Here is a 17,710-nt window from a genome sequence, read left to right as displayed (position 1 = left end):
CTCATTTGACCATGAACAGCAGTGTTCGCTCTAATTACATCACCCTCTTATTTTTCATTCATTTAACACATACTTACTGAGTGTCTGCCATAAGCCAGGCACAGTACCAGACCCAGAAACATCAGTGAGCAAAAAGAGTCATTGCCCTCATACAATTTATATTCTCTTGCAGGAAACTGCGGAGGTATTTGATGTTAGGCAACAATGTTAGGCAAGACCTGTGAAGAAAAAGGAACAGAATGAGGAGATGGCAAATAATAGAGGGTGTTACTTAAGACTGGGCGTTCATGGAACTGTGATCATGCAGGTGACTGGGAGAAGACGACGTTTGGCTAAGGGAGCAGCCGGTAGCGTCCTGAGGCGGGAAGGTTCCTGACGGATGCTATAGGAAGGACGTCACTGCCCTGTGGATGGAGCAGAGTGAACAGAGGAGAGATATAAATTATGAATGAGGTCAGAGAGGTCAGTGGTGGAGGGCTTAGGAAGCCATCGCAAGGACTTCAGACTTTACCCTGGCTGTGATGAGAAGGTGAGACTTGGATTTGAAGAGTGATGTGAGATGATTTATGCTAAAAAAAAAATAAAAAAATCCTGGCTGCTTTGTAAAGAAAAGACCTGGGCATCAAATTAGGCGCTGGGACACCAGTTAAGAGGCTGTTGAGTCATTCAGATAAGAGCTGATGAGGCCTTAGGCTGGGTGATGGGGGGTGGGAGAAGTGACTGGATTTGGGATGAATTGGGGGATGTATTTGAAAGTAGAGCTGATAGGATTTGCTGACATATTGGATATGTCAAATTGTGCAAATGCTGTCACCATTTACTGAAACGAGGGACTCTATGGGAAGAGCAGTTTTATGTATTTGGGGAGTGTAAGAGTTTTGTTGTGTGCTGTTATTTTGGAAATGCTTACAGTGGAAATACTCTGCCTAAGTGGAGGTTTTCAGGAGATAGTTTTCGACAGCGGAGTGGAATTCAGGGGAGAGGACAAGACTAGAGGTAAACAGTTGAGAATTACCTGTGTTTCAATAATATTTCAAGTCACTGCTCTTGAAGAATGAGTTTGGATAGAGAGGAGGGAAGACCTGAGGATAGTTCTGGGATGCTCCCACATTTACCAGTCAAGAGGAAAAGGAGCCAGCAAAGAAGACTTAGAAGGTTCAGCCGTTGAATTAGGGGACACTATGACATCTGGAGCCTCCTAGAGAAAGTGTCAGGGAAGAGGATGTGATATGCAGGGCTAAAGGTGTTAGAAATTGGAGGGAGAGGGTCTGAAGTGCTTTCTAGCAAGGAGAGTGTAGGTAAACTGCTCTAAGATTGCTTGATTGCCTAGCAGTACTAGGGCCCACTTGGGGTGTGATGACACAGATTTCCACTGCAAGTGGTCCGCATGTTTTGTGATTGCAGCCACCTTAACTGCTCAGGTATGGGCACAGAGTAGGGAGACAGTGGGATTTAGGTTGGGATTTTGCCAAGCAAGTCTGAAAGAAGAAGAGGGGGCGAGGGAGCTGTGTGCATGAGAGGCAGGGATTATGATGATGGGCCATGAAATCTGAGAGGATAAGGAGGGTAGTGGGGCCCGACTGCTCCGCCAAAGCCAGTCTCCGGGGCTGGTAATCACATCCCACCTTCTCATCTCCACCTGTGTTTTCTGGGGTGGCTTTTTTCTTACTCCTTCCTACCGCCTTCCAACTCCCAGCCCAAACACACACGTCCCCAGGATCCACACGCTCTGACTCAGTCTGCCCTTCATGGGGCAGCAGATGTGGTGCTTCTTTCGTGAAGTCTTTTCACCCCCAGTGACCAGTGATCTTTCCCCCCCGTCTGACCTCCTGTAGCACTGACTCTAACTGGCACTTGCTGCTCGGGATTACAGATGGCGTCTGTGTTTCACTTCTTGTACTGCGTTGTGTGGTTGCCAGGGACAGGGATATGTCCGTGTGGCCTTAGCATGCGGCACAGTTGCTGTGCAGCACGGACGTGGTGAGTCAGTGAAAAGGCTCAGGCGAAACAGCGCTTTCAGTGTCACACACAGCAGTCGGGAAAGCAGTGCTTCCCAGAGACTGATGCTGTCTGTGTGACCTTGTCCCCTCACTGTCCCCTGTAGCGGTGCTGCGTTTGTGTTCCTCCTCATCATTTCGTTTCTTTACCTTGCAGGAGCATCTTTCCTTAAAGAAGTACATTGTTGACGTTGTGGTTGAAAGTACAGCTCCCCTAGAGTCTCTGAAAGATGAAGAGCGGCAAAAACATAAAAAAAAAGCCAAAAGGATAAAAGCACGCATGAACTCCAGGTACTGTCAGTAGCCTTCAAAACAAAACAAAAGCAACACTCTCAGTGATGGAGCCTTTTTAATGTAAATTCAAGAAGATCTTCCACCACCACCCCCCAAAAAAGTTTAAAGTTGTTTACTTCGAGAAAGCCTTGAAAATAATACTGATGAGCCTAATTTATGGCCACTTTCTTTGATTGAGAACGAAAACTACATATCGATCTAAAGCCCTTGCCTTCACCTGTTAAGAGCTCTTATAATTTGATGCAAAAGCCCTGCCAAACTTGGCCTCCGCCAGCATTCAGTAGTATGTTTAAGTACGTGTAAACCAAGCCTATTTTTCTTTCCAACTATTGATTTTTAAATGAAGTATTAAAGAAAATCAATAGCAATCAACAAATAGGAGTCTGCTGGCTGTGGTGTCACATCTCACGACTAGGTTTAATCAGTTAGGTTGCCTGTCACAACAAGAAAAAGTTCAAGAAATATCTTGAAATTGAAAGGGATTTGTCAGACCTGTAGTTTATCATCAGCCTCAGTGACATCTGAGGATCAGACAGCTGTGTGGCACATTGTGACCCCACAAGCTTCGCGGATCCCCCGATGACTGATGAGGCTTGTAGGAGGGCACAGATGTAGTTCCTCCTTAGTAGATAATGGGAGAGAAGGGCGTCTGAGTATGTCGTCACACCTTTGTTCCCAAATGTCTCGAAAGGTGGAAAAGCTTGACCCCTGGGATTATAGAAATGTGGGTCTAGAATAATAGGGAATGGTGGTTATCTTCCTATAGTTTCCAATTTCAGATTGTAATCAGAGAAAGTGTCCATTTCATTTTACAGAATCAGGGAAAACTTCCGAGTACTCATTGGAGCGAAGAATAGAAGAGGCTTTTCTGAGTGTATTTTTTGAGGTCCCGCCAAGTTGCTAAAAATAGTTCCACAGTATACTTGCAGGGTATTACCGACTTCATTTCTAGTTTATGCTAAGAAATCGCTGGGCTCCTGGCACCGGGATGCTGTAGGGCCCATTCTGTGGACTCTTTCTTTCCTCTCTGGCCTGTGGCTTTCTCTGTCCTCTCTTCACCAATGTTATAGCTGCAGTTTTGCTCAGACTTGGTGTGTTCTCCACCCCCAGCCCCTTGTCTTTCTCCTGTACCTCACACCCAGTCCCACCGCAGGTAATGTTAGCTTTGCTTTCAAAGGCAGCAGCATTGCACTGTTTGACTTCACTGCCTCCTGGACCAAGGCGCCATCCTTTCTGCCCCAGATTATTACAGGAGCCCTCCTTCTAGTCTCCTTGTTTCTGCCCTTGGCTCCTTGTAGTCTGTTCTAAGCACTCCAGCCACAGTGAGCCTCTTAAGATGTCAGTTGGATCACGTCATTTTCTCTTCTCAGCGCCTCAGGGCCTTTACCTGTCAGGTTTCCTCTTTCTGGATGACTCTTCCCACGTGTGCAGCCAGCTCCCTTAACCTCCTTCAGTGTCACCATGTCAAGCCCTACATAAATGTATGTGTTGATAGAACACACGTCTCCCTTAGTGGCAGTTTCTTCTTTGTAAAATGGAGGTAATACCATGTTGATTTTTTCGGACTACATGAAACAATTATTGCCTAGCTCCTGGCACAATGCTTGGAACACATTCAACCCTGCATAACGGTTACTTTTTCTACCTTTCGTATGAAGTCAGGATTACTTGCAACTGCAAGTGGGTTCATTTCCCCATTTTGCGGTGCCTTCATGTTTTGGCTGATAGCAGTGACCATGTATAGGTTTCAAGAAGACATAATTTCATGTTTAATTCTAACTTAGTTATTCCTTCATTCCGAAGCATCACCTGTGCTACTTTGATTTTTCATATTAGGCCTATTATAGTTTGTCTTTCACATTTTTTATGAAGCAGAGTTTAATTTTTCTCCAGTCATTGATGTCTGGATTGGTATATGTTGTGACTAATTCTTTCATAGGTCACTGGACTGATTATTTGAGACTCAGACACCTTTAGATGGACAGTTAAAATTTAAATGAGCATTTTCCTCCCCCAAAGAGAAATTTCAAGTCAAATTAAGTCAACATGAGTGGATTGCTGTAGTGACACCTGTGTTAGGTGGATGACCTGTTGTGGCTGTCAACCTACTGGTTCGGGCAAATGGGAGGCTAGTTAGACAGTGGCTGGGAAGTGTTATCTCAGATTGTTCCAGACATTTGGTATTTAGTCGGTATAAATAACAAAAGGAAACCAAAACAAATCTTTAAATGTCTAGTGAAATTATTTCTACTGCCTCTTAAATTATCTCTAAAGTTAAATGACTATTCTTTACCACTGTTTAATTTTGCATTATACCTTTGGAGGTACAGAGATACTCAGCCACCTCAACTACCTTGTAGAAACTTACAGGGTTTCAGATTTAATCTTCATGATTTTAGCATTTCTGCAAAATAAGCACTGTTCTAAACAAGGCCTGCAAACTTAGAAATGTTTTCTGAATCTGCTCTCTGTCCTATAAGGAAATATGTACTTTTTCAGTTTTTTCCGACAGCATTTATAGTAATTTAAAGAAGCAGTCTCAGAAATCAAAGTATTAAAACTAACATAGTAATGTTCCTAATGCTGGAAGAGGAGAGATACAGCTAGGGTTTCTGCTTAACAAAAATTAGCAGTAAAATGGCTAACAGTGATTAACCTTTTCTCTTTTCAGGGCCAAGGAATATGAAAGTTTAACGGAAACAAAAAATTGTGGCTCTGACTCACCTTATAAAGCAAAGTGAGTATTTATCCTACATTTCGGTCCTCTGGCTCTTCGGTCTCTGCCTATAACAGAAGTTTATCTGAACCATCATGCAATGCCTGTGATCACTGGCTTTGCATCTGATGCCTGCAGCTCTTTTCTCCCAACACCATGGTGTCCAACAGGGGACGATTTTGGCAGGGGACGTTTGGCTCTGTGTGGGGGTGTGTGACAGCATCTTGGTTGGTACAACTTCGGAGGTGGTGCTGCTGCCATCAGGTGCGTACAGCCAGGGATAACATTAGCATCCTTCAGTGCACATGGCCGTCCCCACCGAAGGGAGTTAGCTCGTTGGGAGCGTCAGCTGCTCTGAGGTAGAGAAACACTGTTCTGACAGCGCAGCTTCTGGCAAGACCGCTGGTTCCTGTTGTGAGGAGACCGACTTCGCTCGGGGCTGCTGTGACGGCCGCTCCTGACAGATGAGGATTGAGAGTCTCTTGCTGGGTGCAAGTGCAAGTACACAGCAGCTGAGGACTTGCCCAAACCTAAATGCTGCCGACAGGCACAGGGAGTCAGGCCCTCATGCGCTGCTGGTGCAGATGCTGCCATGAAATGCGACCGGCGCTATGAGTCGGGCTCTGGCCGTCCTCTGCTGGCACTGTGCTGCTCGCTGAAATAATGTGAGACGTGCCAAGTCTTTATATACACAGCGGGCTTTTTAAATAGTGACAAAGGTCAAGGAACACTTAACTGCCCCAAATGGGGGAATATTTATAATTGCAGAGTTGTTTACAGATACGCTGCAGCATTTTCATGTAGCAGTTACTTAATTTAAAATACAAATATTCCTGCCTGTCAAAAATAAAAGACACCCATCGATAGTCACCAGTGTTGGTCATTGCCAATGCAGTTATCCCTCTCCTTTCCAGAAAAACTCGGTCCTGCAGTCAGTGAGATGAGAGCGTTCCAAGCAGCCATCTTTATGGGTGGCTTGGGGGTGGCCTGGGGTGGGGGGGTCAGAGCAGTTTGAGGAGGGGCCCTGGCAAAGCGTGTCGAAGCCCCAGCAGGGTGAAAGGTAGGGGAGCCTAGGTGGGGGATGCTAGCGCACACAGAAACGGGGTAACATGCTGCATGTGGGGCTGGGCCAGTGTGTACGTATGTGAGGGACGTCGGGTGCAGGCTGCTCACTGAGAGGAGAGTTAAAAATAGACCAGGGAGAGCGGGAAACCGGGTGGCAACGAACTGGAATTACCGTGGTCAGTTTTACCTTGTACTTTCCAGTGTATGTAAGTAGAAATAGAAGTAACTACAGGTGTCGTGTCTGTCTGATAGATGATGTATATTAATTTACACAGTACTATGCACACATTTCCTAGCTCTTTGCACGGAGGGTGCAGCCTGGATGCAGCACCCCGAAAGCACTGAGCATGTGCGGTAATGTGAGTGTGAGGGCGAGGGGCTCCCTAGAAGGGAAAGTCTGGTTCTTGTACCACCAGAAGGGCTGCTGGCAGGCAAAAAGGAAAGGTGTCCAGTGGAGGAGGCAGCATGTGTACACTGACTTTTTTCATCTTACGTAGGGATTCCTCGAACTCTTAGAAATAGAGGCTTAAGCATATTATTTAAAAACAGAAGGGGAACCATGGGCCTTTCAAATAGGAGATGTGAAAGGAAACAGTTAATATACTCATATCTTCGTGTCCGTCTCTGTTCTATACTTTTCCAAATCTTCCCAGTGATCCTCACAAACTCCCCCAAACTTCACTGTGGTAAACGTTAGGGCTTCTTACGGAGAAACTTACATTTCACATTCTCCAGTGACAGACTGGAAGTTATGAGTTGCTGTTGCAGTTTGTTCCAGTTTTGAGAAGAAAACCTCTGGCCACACAACATCCTCCACACAGCCATTTACCTGTGTGGCAGACACCTCTCATATTGTAGGCTGGGAGTTGCGAAGCCTTCCTTTCCGTTCTGCCTTCTCCGTGCTCTGTTTTCTTTCCATGATGGAAAAATTTTGTGACGGAAGTAACCCAAATGACAATTGCTATGTTAAAACCTGCGCCCTCTAAACGTTTGCCATTCCTGCCCTGTAGGGAAAATACGGCTTTCAGGGCTTCAGGCCTGTGACATTCTCTAATTATTTATAGTCTGGATCAAAATGTGGCGCTTTTACTCTGGAGAGGGGCTATATTCCTTGCGTTCCTGCTGTGGAGGCAGGAGTGAAGCAGAGGTTTACTCATGTTACCTAGGCGTCCCCTTGATTTGGCGCTCTTCCTTGGAGGGTAGGTTCGCATGAATCCCAGGTTTGATTTACCTCAGCGTGAAACACAAGACTCTTGTGTTCTGTGGGTTACAATGGTCCTTGTGCCTCCTGAAGCACCTCGTTTGCACTGGAATGTGAGCGTTCCTGGGAAGGACACCGCTGGGTCCCCGTGCCTCTTGGGCTGGGGCTGGTGACACGATTTAGTTACACGGACGAGGGGTGTGGGGGTGTGGGGGGTGCAGGCTACCTTCAGCCAAAAGCTCCAGTGGCTGCTTATCTGTGTCACACAGTGAGGCTCGCTGCCAGGGACGAATCGGGTGGGCCTGCAGCCCATGTTCATGAGCAGGGAAACGAAACGTGCTGCTCTTACTTCTTCCCTTTTCTATATGCCTCTTCCCTTTTGCTAGACTGAGACGTGCTGTCAGTAAGTAGTACTGACAATCAGGTATTTGCTGGCTGGCTTGTGAACACTGTTCTCTGCATTTCATTCGTCAGCTCTGATCTTCAGGAGTTCTGAAAGGAACAAATACACATTGTCTCCGCTTTTAAGATGAAGAAACGAACGGTCAGAGTAGTTCAGTAGCCTTCCCAGGGCTTACGCACGTGGGTTGTGCGGGAGCCAGAATTCCAGTGTGGCTAGTTCTGACGTCAGCGTTTGTGTGCATCGATTGGCATGTCCGAGTAAGCTCATGAGGACAGCTCAGGGTTAAGGTGGAGTTCACCAGTGCGGTTTTTCAGCTGCACGTGCTTGCAGAAATTCTAAATTCTTACATAAAGGCATTTATAGAGAGACACAATTTTAATTGAGGATATTATTCATTTGTGAATGAAATCGCCTTTTTTTTTGGACTAATATGGTATGGAGACAAAAGCATGACATTTGAAGATCGAACGCCGAGGTTCATAGTCCCAGTGACCGTTACCAGCTGTGAGAAGTTGGGGAAGTCATTGAGTTTGCTTGAACCTTAGTTCTCCAGTTTGCAAACGGGTATACTAATGGGCAGTGCTTTTCAGAGGATTAGAGACGATCATGTACATGAGAATGTTTTGTCACCTGTGAGGTTAGGGACATACATCACTGAGAGTGTGAAGAGGCAGTTTCTTCTTAGACCATTCATCATCAAATACCTGTTGTGGGCACTCGTGTAGACATGGCACATCGATGAAGCTAATGTTACACTTCTGCACTGGCCACTGTGCCAGCGGTTAGCTGCAGGTGGCTGTGTGCATTGAAATCATTCAAAGTAAGGACGACCCAAAATTCACTTCCTCGGTCAAGCGCTAGCAGCCACCCTCTTGGCCAGTACTGGGAGCACGGCCATCACTGCAGCTCGTTTCGCTGTCAAGTTCTGCGTGGACACACTTACGACAGTGATCTGAAGGCCTAGTCAGATCAGACAAAGTCACGTCTGAGCTAAGGACTGAGGGACACGTAGGGACTGTCTGGGTAACAAAGAGGTGGGGAAGCCTTTCCGGAGGTATGAACGAGGAGCCTTTGCAAAGACCTCAGTGCACACAGGGCCTGTGGGAGGAGCCGCCTCCGTGGGAGGACTCCGTCTCCCTGACTGTAGCTGGGGAGACAGCAGAGTATGGACGAAGGGCAGATAGGCTGGAAGACCTGTGGCCGACAGTGAGGATTTTCTTGTTCCAGTAGCTTCCAGTTTCTCTGTGAAATGTAAGAGCTTCTGAAAGCAAGAGGGAGAACAGAAAGGGGGGTGTTGTGAAGAGATTGGGGAATGGTGTGCGAAGCCAGTCTTTGTACAGAGTGGGAGACCGAGCAGGTGGGACAGTTCAGTAAGATCCTGGATCTGTCTCGTGCGTGGCAAGGCTTTTTCTCAGGGTCAGAAGTGGGAAGAGCAGATGTGGGCAGACCCAGCTAATGCAGGAATGCTCGCAGGGCGCTGAGAGTGTTGCCTGTCCACAGTGAGAGCTGAACACGCATCTGCGGTTACAGCACTGCTGGACTTGGGCCACTAAGAGAGGGACAAAACACGCGCCACAGAGGGAAGGTGATGCGTCCACAAGGAAGCGATTACAATGCCGGCCTGTGGGATCTATCACAGATAAAAGTGAAAGTAAGACAACAGGGCGTGGTTGTACAGTGGACACTGGAAGCATCCCGGGGAGTGGCTACTGAGTGTCTGTTGGTGAGATGCTCACGCAATTGGGAAGGAAGGGAGGGTTGCCCACAGAGGAACTGAGGAAGTAAGGGCTACGGAGACATGTTCCATCCGGTCTGCTTACTAGAATCCCACAGGCTAGGTAACACGTAAGTTAATGACAGGAGCGGTGGCAGGCAATCCCACATTGCTTGTAAATTGGAACATGGGGAGTTTGACATTGGCATTTCCCTTACAAATGCTTTTAATAGCCAAGCCTACCTTGAAGAGTTAAAGTCTAAATAGGAAAACATGCTCGGGTTCTTACGCTCATGGTTCTGTGCCATCGTACTCTCCCCTTCTCCCCATCTCTCAGCTCTTTTCTAGCTTTAGCGTTACGTTTTCACTGATGGCATCACGTGGTAACTGATGGCTGCACCGTGCTAGCTAATGCCATGGATGGATCATACTGTCCTTAGGTGGTTGTTTGTGAATAGAAGGCAGTACTAGCCTTGGGAGTGGGTTTTTTCCCTCACTTCAGGTGCTCATGGGTCAGTTTCTCATGCAAGAATGGAAGTACCTTTCGTTTCAAAATGTTCAGGAAAATGTGAAACATTATGTCTGAATCATAATGTCAGTCCCTTTCATTCATTCCTTTCCATTGCATTTTGTATTGAAGGCTTCAGCGATTAGCCAAAGATCTCCTAAAGCAACTACAAGTACAAGACAGTGGACCGTGGGCAAACACTAAGGTTTCTGCTTTAGATCGGACCCTAGGAGAGATCGCTAGAATATTGGAAAAAGAGGTATGTAACTCATCTCTGGCCTCTGGCCTCCATCTTTGTGTCTCTTTCTCACTATGACAGGACACCAGGCTATAGGGAGACTCTTAGTACATGCGTTTCTTCTGTGTTTCCAAAAGCCAGTCACCCACTGATGATGGATGCTTTTTTCTTTTCTTCTCTTTAAATTGAAGTTGTTTTCAGTTGTTTTAATTGAAGTCCTCAATAACAAAAATATGTTCTTTAGGTCATGGTTTTCTCAGTCATATTATTCTCCACACCAACAAAATGAAATTATTTTAAATGGAATTATACTAATAAGGATATACAATTTTATGGCAGAAAATATAAAGCCTTGAATTATAAAGCTCATAAATCACAGATTTTCAAAAAACACCAATTTCCTCCTTGTTCCCAGCAAAAGATTTGGCAGTTTAATGACTTACCGTTGTTAAATGTTTCAATGACAGTTTAAAAAAGCCTTTAAAAAGTAATTTTAAAAGTCTTTATTATTCAATATAGGTAATTTTACATGTACAGGGAAGAAATAAAACTCCCTGTAATACCCACTGTTGACTTTTTATTGTATTTTCTGCTAATCCTTTCACTGTACATTTTTTACATCATTTTATCAGGTGAGTTTTTATCATAAATAATTTCTCATGTCTTTAAAAGTTCTTTGTAACTGAAGACGATATCACAGTTTACATACTTTGTAGCTCTTAGTTGGTTTCTAACGTAATTCCAGGTAATGGCCATATTTGTTTATTCGCTGAATTTATTTTTCTTGGTTTACAATTTATTATCTAACATCTTATACGTAAAAAGGACTGTAGTGATAAACGTAAGTACAGTGCACAGCTGAGAACTCACTGCCCCACTTCAGAGGCAAACTGTTCCCAGTGGGACTCTGCCTCACCCGCCGCCCTGCTCCCGCTGAGGCAAACACTGGACACAATTAATGGGGTTCTTGTTTTGTTTCTTCAAAAGAACTTTATGGCTTTATCACATAAATGTTTTGTTAAATAATATGTTTTTTACTTTTGCTTGTATTTGACCTTTATAAAATAACATATTATAGACTTTTGTGAATAATGGTGTTCAAAACTATGGTTGTGAGTTTTATTTAAGCTTATAAATGTGGCTGTTTTTCATTCATTTTCTCCATTGTGGGGTAATTACTTCATTGTGTTATTATAACACTGCAATTTTTTTTTATCAGTTTTACTGACAGTGGTCATTTGTTTTCAGGATTGGGGGTGCGGGGGGCGGGGGAGAGAGAGAGTGCGCTGCTTACACATTCCTGCATCAGAACCGGAATTTCTCTGAAGGAGGGGGTCCCAACTCTAGTCTGGTCAGAACCTCCTGGAGTACTTGTTAAAACACAGGTCGCTGGGCCCCACCTTCAATTGTGATTTGGTGATCTGGAGTGGGTCCCGTGAACTTGTGTTTCTAACCATTCCCAAGTGACACTGCTGCGGGTGCAAGGATCAGGCTTTGAGACTCGTTGCTCTAATCTAGGCGTGTGCCTCAGGGCTGGAATCACGGCCAGCTTGATTCACAGGGACAGCTCAGCTGCCTTTTGCCACCAGACAGACCCGTCTTCTGCAGGGGCCGAAACATCATGTCTTCAGTGGCGTTACAGCCAGGCCACGCAGAGGCCGTGCTTGTACCTCGCTCTTCCCTTTCAGTGTCAGAGTTCGGACACTGATCCTTGTCGGACATAGGCCAGGAGGTGTTTGGAGGTGGTGATATGCCCTGGAAAATCCCTCAGTGTTTTAAAATTAGCTCGTACTGATTATTTATGTTTCTATAACGGTGACTTTTACGTTGACTAAAATACCGCCGTGTGCATTGTTTTACATTGAAGCAATCACTGAGTTTTTGAGGAAACAGTGAAATGATCTGTATAAGAAAGGTACTCATTATGAAAGTCTCAGTAAAGTTATTTCATTCACAAAGGGGCAATTTACTGGAATACCAGCGATTCCTTGTAATTTGGAGGAGAAGAATGCAGTCTGGCTCCTAGTCTAAATGGTCTGTGTCAGGAACCCTGCCGTGAAGCTGCTCTCAGAGTATACATTGCAGGACCACCTCCGAGTTCAAATGTACCTGCAGTAAGATCCTTTGGCTACTTTCATGACTAAAATCCCTTTTACCTAGCCACAGCAGACTCGCTTTATGTGGAATTCTGTTTGTAGACTTACACAGACATTTCAGTGTCATTCAGCTGATGATATTTAGGATTTCAGTCTAGGAATTGTAAATTAGCGTTGCTTTTTGTTTGGAAAACTGCCTGGAGTAACAGAATCACTAGAGCCCAAACCAAGTACCCGTTGAAGCACTGGAAGACAGGCAAGAAGTGACAGGGGTGGGACTGGTGGGTCGTGTGCAGGCACTCAACTGAGGAAGGGTGAGAGCTGAGGATCAAGGTGTTTAGACCTCCACATCGGGTGCTTTCTCTGGGGCTGGACACAGTTTTCCTTGGCTAATGTTCAGGAAGCTCTGAGAACTACTGTGGAGCCACGTGGGTTAAACTTGTGCGGCACAGAAATGCTCTTGTAACAGGAGGGACCAGGAAACTGAGGAGACCTGGGTGACTGCGGATCTCAGGTCCCTTCTGGCTTTTTGGTTTCTGTGATTCAGTTCAGAAACAAAAAGCCTGTATCCTTTGTTGCATAAACTATGCTTTTTAGCAAACTTGAGCCACTTTTGTAATAAGCATGGTGGGCTAGAGTTTGCACCAACTCTACCAACAAAAACATCTAAAATGCTGGAAAAAACAAAAACTAATTTTCTTAAAAGCATCAAAGACCTGAGAAGAATTTGAAGAATTGCCCAGTTAAGGAAAAAGCAAGATTTGTGGAAGTTGTTCTTAGGGCCAAATTCCGTAAGACTGTTTGCTGGCACATATAGTTTATGATTGCCCAGCCCCAAGACTGAGGGGACACAAGGAAAAGCCCAGCTCCTGCCTGAGGGCTGAAGTCTAACAGGAGATTTTCCATCCACAGAGAGAGGCCACCACAGCCGACTCCCTGACATAACCTGAACCCTCTCACACCTTCCCAACTGCAAAGAATGCACCTGTGCCCAGGACAAGCGACAACTACAGTCCAGCCGTGGATGAGATTTCCAGCCCAAATTCATGTCAGCTGTATTATTTCACATGCTGGATTGAGTTGAAAGTAGGTCAATCAGTCAGTAGTCCCTGATTGATTAGTGATGTCCCTAAGAACTTGGCAGAAGGAAATGCAAGTCCCCGTTGGAAAGAAGACACCTTTATCCTAGGCCTCGGGAATTTCAGTCAAATAATTTGACAAGAACTGTAGTCACAGTCAGAAAACAAGCACAAGAGTAAATAAGTCATTATGAGGAAGAGCATGCAGAAACTAGAAGAGTGAGGCCTTGTAAATATCAGTCACACATCAGAAAACTCTAATTCTGATCTTTTAAAAAGAGGAAACATCTATAGCTATGGACCTAACAGCAGTGACAGAGTAGGTCATTCAGAGCAGTCTTCCCACTGATGACTGTTAATAAGCTAGACAAAACTACAAACAGCAACAGAATTTCTATCAAAGTTGTGAAGTACTGGGCTGAGATCCGGGAGCATGGCTTTTTGGGCATGGGTACAGTTGGCGATCCAAAAGAGGTGGGTGAGAAGCTAAGCGGAGCTTTTGACATTGTTGTAGGACTAGTGGGAAAAATGTGGGAGTCTAGGGACTGTAGCGAAACCCCAAGACCTGGGTTCCTATCTGAAGGGCGCACTGGGAGAGAGGGCAGCCAGGAAGTACTCCTTCACTGCGCGCTGCAGCTCAGTTCCAGGTCACCTGGGGGCTGGGGAAATCCTCTGAAAAAAGAGGAACATGATCTTGCATTGCTAATTCTCCCAAATACCTCAGAAAAGCAAATGGACAATGTGCTCTGGAGGAAGAGAATAGCAACCAAAGTCTCAAAGTATTTCAACGAAGTGCTTTTCCATACAGTGTCTGACAGAGGAGGACGATTAGGCATTTATAAAGGGGCAAGTCGAGGTGGATAAAAATCACGGAGACAGACCCCCAGGGGCTCCAGGACCACGCCTACCGTGTTCAAGGATATAAATGTTTTGTAACAGGTAGAGCACATGGGAAAGAAAACAGAAATTTGAGAACTGAACATTTTAGTAACCAAAATTAAGAAAACGGTGCACTAGGTAACTGCAGAATGAACCAGCTGAAGAGAGAATTCGTGAACCCCTAGATAGGTCATAAGAAAGAAGCCAAAATGGGTTACAGGGCTCAACTGCATAATGACAGATGGAAACTAGACTTGGTGGTGAGCACAATGTTACATACACAGACGTCGAATTGTAATGTTGTACACCTGAAAGTGATGTAATGTTGTAATCCAATGTTACCTAAATAAAAAAGAAAACTTAACAAAATAAAAATAAAAGAAGGAATCCAGACTGAAACATGGAAAAAAGAAGATGAGGAAAATACAGAAAAAAGTGTAAGAGGCATATAAATGAAAAGGTGTAATTTATGTATAATTATTCAGGAGAAAAAGAGTGAAGATAATAGAGCAGAAACAGTATTTGGAAGTGATTATCATTTAGAACTTTGTAAAACTTAAGAATCAAACCACAGATTCAAGAAGCCCAAGCAGGGAAAATCAAAAGAAATCTACACTTGCAGACGTGATAGTTAAACTAAAGAAGAAAAAATTACCACCAATGTCATTTATGAACTTGGATTCAAAATTCCTAAACAAAAATTCGGCAGACCAATTCATACCATGTATAAAAAGAATAATATATCCCCATAACATTGAATTTATTAAAGATAATTCAAGATTGGTTAAATATTGGAAAATCAATCACAGCTTTCTTACATTAACAGAGTAGAAGAAACATGTTCATTTCAAAAGATGCAGCAAAAGAATTTATGTACAATATCAAGTCAGTTCATGGTAGTAACCAGGAATAGAAAGGAATTTCCATACTGACAAATTGTATCTACAAAAATAGATAGTTGACACCACAAACTAATAAATAAGTTTAACAAGGCTGCTAGATATAAGGATAGTATATAAAAATCTGTTGTGTTTATAATATCAAAATATTAAATATGTAGAAGTAAGTCTGTCTTGTTTAGGGATTGGAAAACTCACCACAGTAAATATGTCTTTTCTCTTTAAACTGGTGAATAGATTCAGTGCGGGCCCAATTAAAATTCTGTATATTGTGGAATTAAACCTGTATTTTGTAGAAGTTGCAATGCAGATTACAAAATTAAAATTTGGAATTTCAGTGAACCAGTAATGGCCAAGATACTGTTTGGGGGGGGGGGGGGATGATGTGACAGGATTTGCTATAACAGGCATCAAAACTTACCATAAAGCAGCAGTAATTAAGATACAAAGATGGAGAAAAAGAAGAATGGAACATAGTTGAATTCATAAATAGTGCTGTTCAAATGTGTATGCTAGATGCATGACACGTGAGTCCCTTGTTTATGTACGTATGTATGGAAAAAGGCACTGCCAGGCATTACGGAAAGGTGTGGTCTGTTCTGTGAATGATGCTGTAATGATTGAATATCCTTATTTTTAAAAAATGAAACTTTACCTCACAGCATTAACAAAAAAATAACAGATGGACCTTTACGGAAAAAGAAAGAACAACCTTTTAGGAGTTAACGAAGAAAAATATCTTCTTAACTTTGGAGTTTTTGCCTGGACAAGAAAAGGACACAAAAGACATTAGCCATAAAAGAAAGTGTTGATAAATTGGCATTAAAAATAGGAACTTGTATTCATCAAAAGGCACCAGAAAAAGAATATGAAGGCAAACAACAGAATCCGTGAAAATATTTATATTTCGAACCTGCAAAGAAGTGGTATCCAGAGTGTATAAGGAATTCCTACAACTGAATGAGAAAAGGACAACCCAGTAGGAAAATGGTCACGAGAACAGGTATTACAAAAGGAGCAAACTAAATAGCCAATTAATGAATGCAAAGATAGTCAATCTCTGTAATCATCAGGAAAATTCAAATTAAAAACTCAGAGCCACTGTGCTTCACCTATCAGAATGGCACAAAATAAAGACCTAGATCACTGTTCCAGTATTGGCCTATATCTAGAGCAGTGGGAAAGCTCGTACGTTGCTTGGGATAGTCTGAGTTGGCACTTCCACTTCAGGAGGCAGTGTTCTGTCACCAGCTGGAGCTGCAGACAGCGTATCATGTTGGAGCTGTGGGTCTGTGCCCTGGAGGAACCAGGGCGTCTGGGCATCAGGAGACTTGCACACAAATATTCACGGCCGCATTGTTTGTGATGACCACACACGGGATATAGCCCCAGTACCCATCCATCGACTGCTGGATGTATCAGTTATGGCATGTTCCTATCGGGGAATATATTCACCAATACAAGGGGATGAACCACCACTGTGGGTAACGAAGTGGAAGTCCCCACAGTGTTGAGTGAGCAGAACATGTTGACACACACACTCGTCTGTATTATCTCAGAATGTCGGTAACACTATAAAGAAGATAAAAATATTTCTCATAAGAACTAGGAAGTGATGACTCAGATAGGAGGTGCGAGGTGTGATCAGGAAGTTGATGGAGGTGGCTTCCCGAGTGCTTCCCGTCTTTTTCTTGATCAGATGGCAGTTCCACAATGTGTAAATTATTCTTTACGTTGTACTTACCTTTCTAAAAAAGTTTTCTGACTTTTCTGTATGTTTATGTTTCACAACAAAGTCACATTAAAAATTCAGGTTAAAATACAGTGTCTTCTCCAAAAACTCTTTCTTGCAGAAACGTTTAATTGTTTCAAATGAGAGTTTCCAAAACATTCTGTATATGCAGAAGCATTTTCCTCATTCTTGACACCATATGCAATGCGGTCCAGCGAGCATGGTTTGTGTTTGCATTGGCTCTCTTCGTTGCTCTATGACAAGGAACATCACATTTCAGTTTGGATGGTAACAGCGTCCCAGAAGCATTCTGTGGGTTATCAGAAACATGAGACATTTGTATGCTGTGACTGTAAGTAAACAGTGCGAGCAGATGGATTGCACGTGGACTTGGCCAGTTGCTTTTCGTGACTTTGAGTCCTGCCAGATTTAAATAGAGATTCAGCTGTGCATCTCTTGAACCTGAATAAGCAAACCACATAACTGGCTGCATTCAGAATTGGAAATGAATTGAGAGATGTCGTGTCACATGACATGTGACAGCTATAGCACAGCTCACCGTGCTCTGGTGTTTTCGGAATTCATCTTAGAAAACTCCAACAGATACTGTGGAAGGCAGAAAGGTAGAAACTCTTCTCTACACACTTTTTTCCCTTTTCTCTCCCTGCTTTTTGCCAACTGAGGTCTGTGGCCATTTAACATGCGCCTAAGCTCAGAGGAGAGAAACCAGTGCTCTCAGAGAGCTTTTCAACCAATAGTGTTCAGAAAACTGCGCTCAGGTCCTGCGTCCTGGATGCTGCCTGTTCACCAGGTCTCACGGTTTGCTTTTGCTTCTCTTATTTTCAGCTAGAATTCTTCACTTGAGAGGAACTGAAAAACATTCGATCCT

At 43.9% G+C, this 17,710-nt stretch overlaps 1 protein-coding gene across 26 annotated transcripts in view; it reads left to right on the top strand.

Moving 5' to 3' along the window:
- Positions 1-17,710, top strand: part of SCAPER (S-phase cyclin A associated protein in the ER) — a 220,490-nt gene that overhangs the window by 102,274 nt on the left and 100,506 nt on the right. For all 26 annotated transcript variants that reach the window (XM_088789438.1, XM_088789431.1, XM_088789429.1 and 23 more), the window contains 3 exons: positions 2,155-2,288; positions 4,963-5,028; positions 10,031-10,157. In XM_088789438.1, the coding sequence (XP_088645564.1) occupies positions 2,155-2,288; positions 4,963-5,028; positions 10,031-10,157 (327 nt within the window). The remainder of the gene's footprint in view (positions 1-2,154; positions 2,289-4,962; positions 5,029-10,030; positions 10,158-17,710) is intronic.

Source organism: Rhinolophus sinicus, chromosome 13, assembly GCF_057876585.1.
Source record: "Rhinolophus sinicus isolate RSI-liver-muscle chromosome 13, RSI-T2T, whole genome shotgun sequence".
NCBI lineage: Eukaryota > Metazoa > Chordata > Mammalia > Chiroptera > Rhinolophidae > Rhinolophus > Rhinolophus sinicus.
This window is presented reverse-complemented; position numbering and strand designations above follow the sequence as displayed.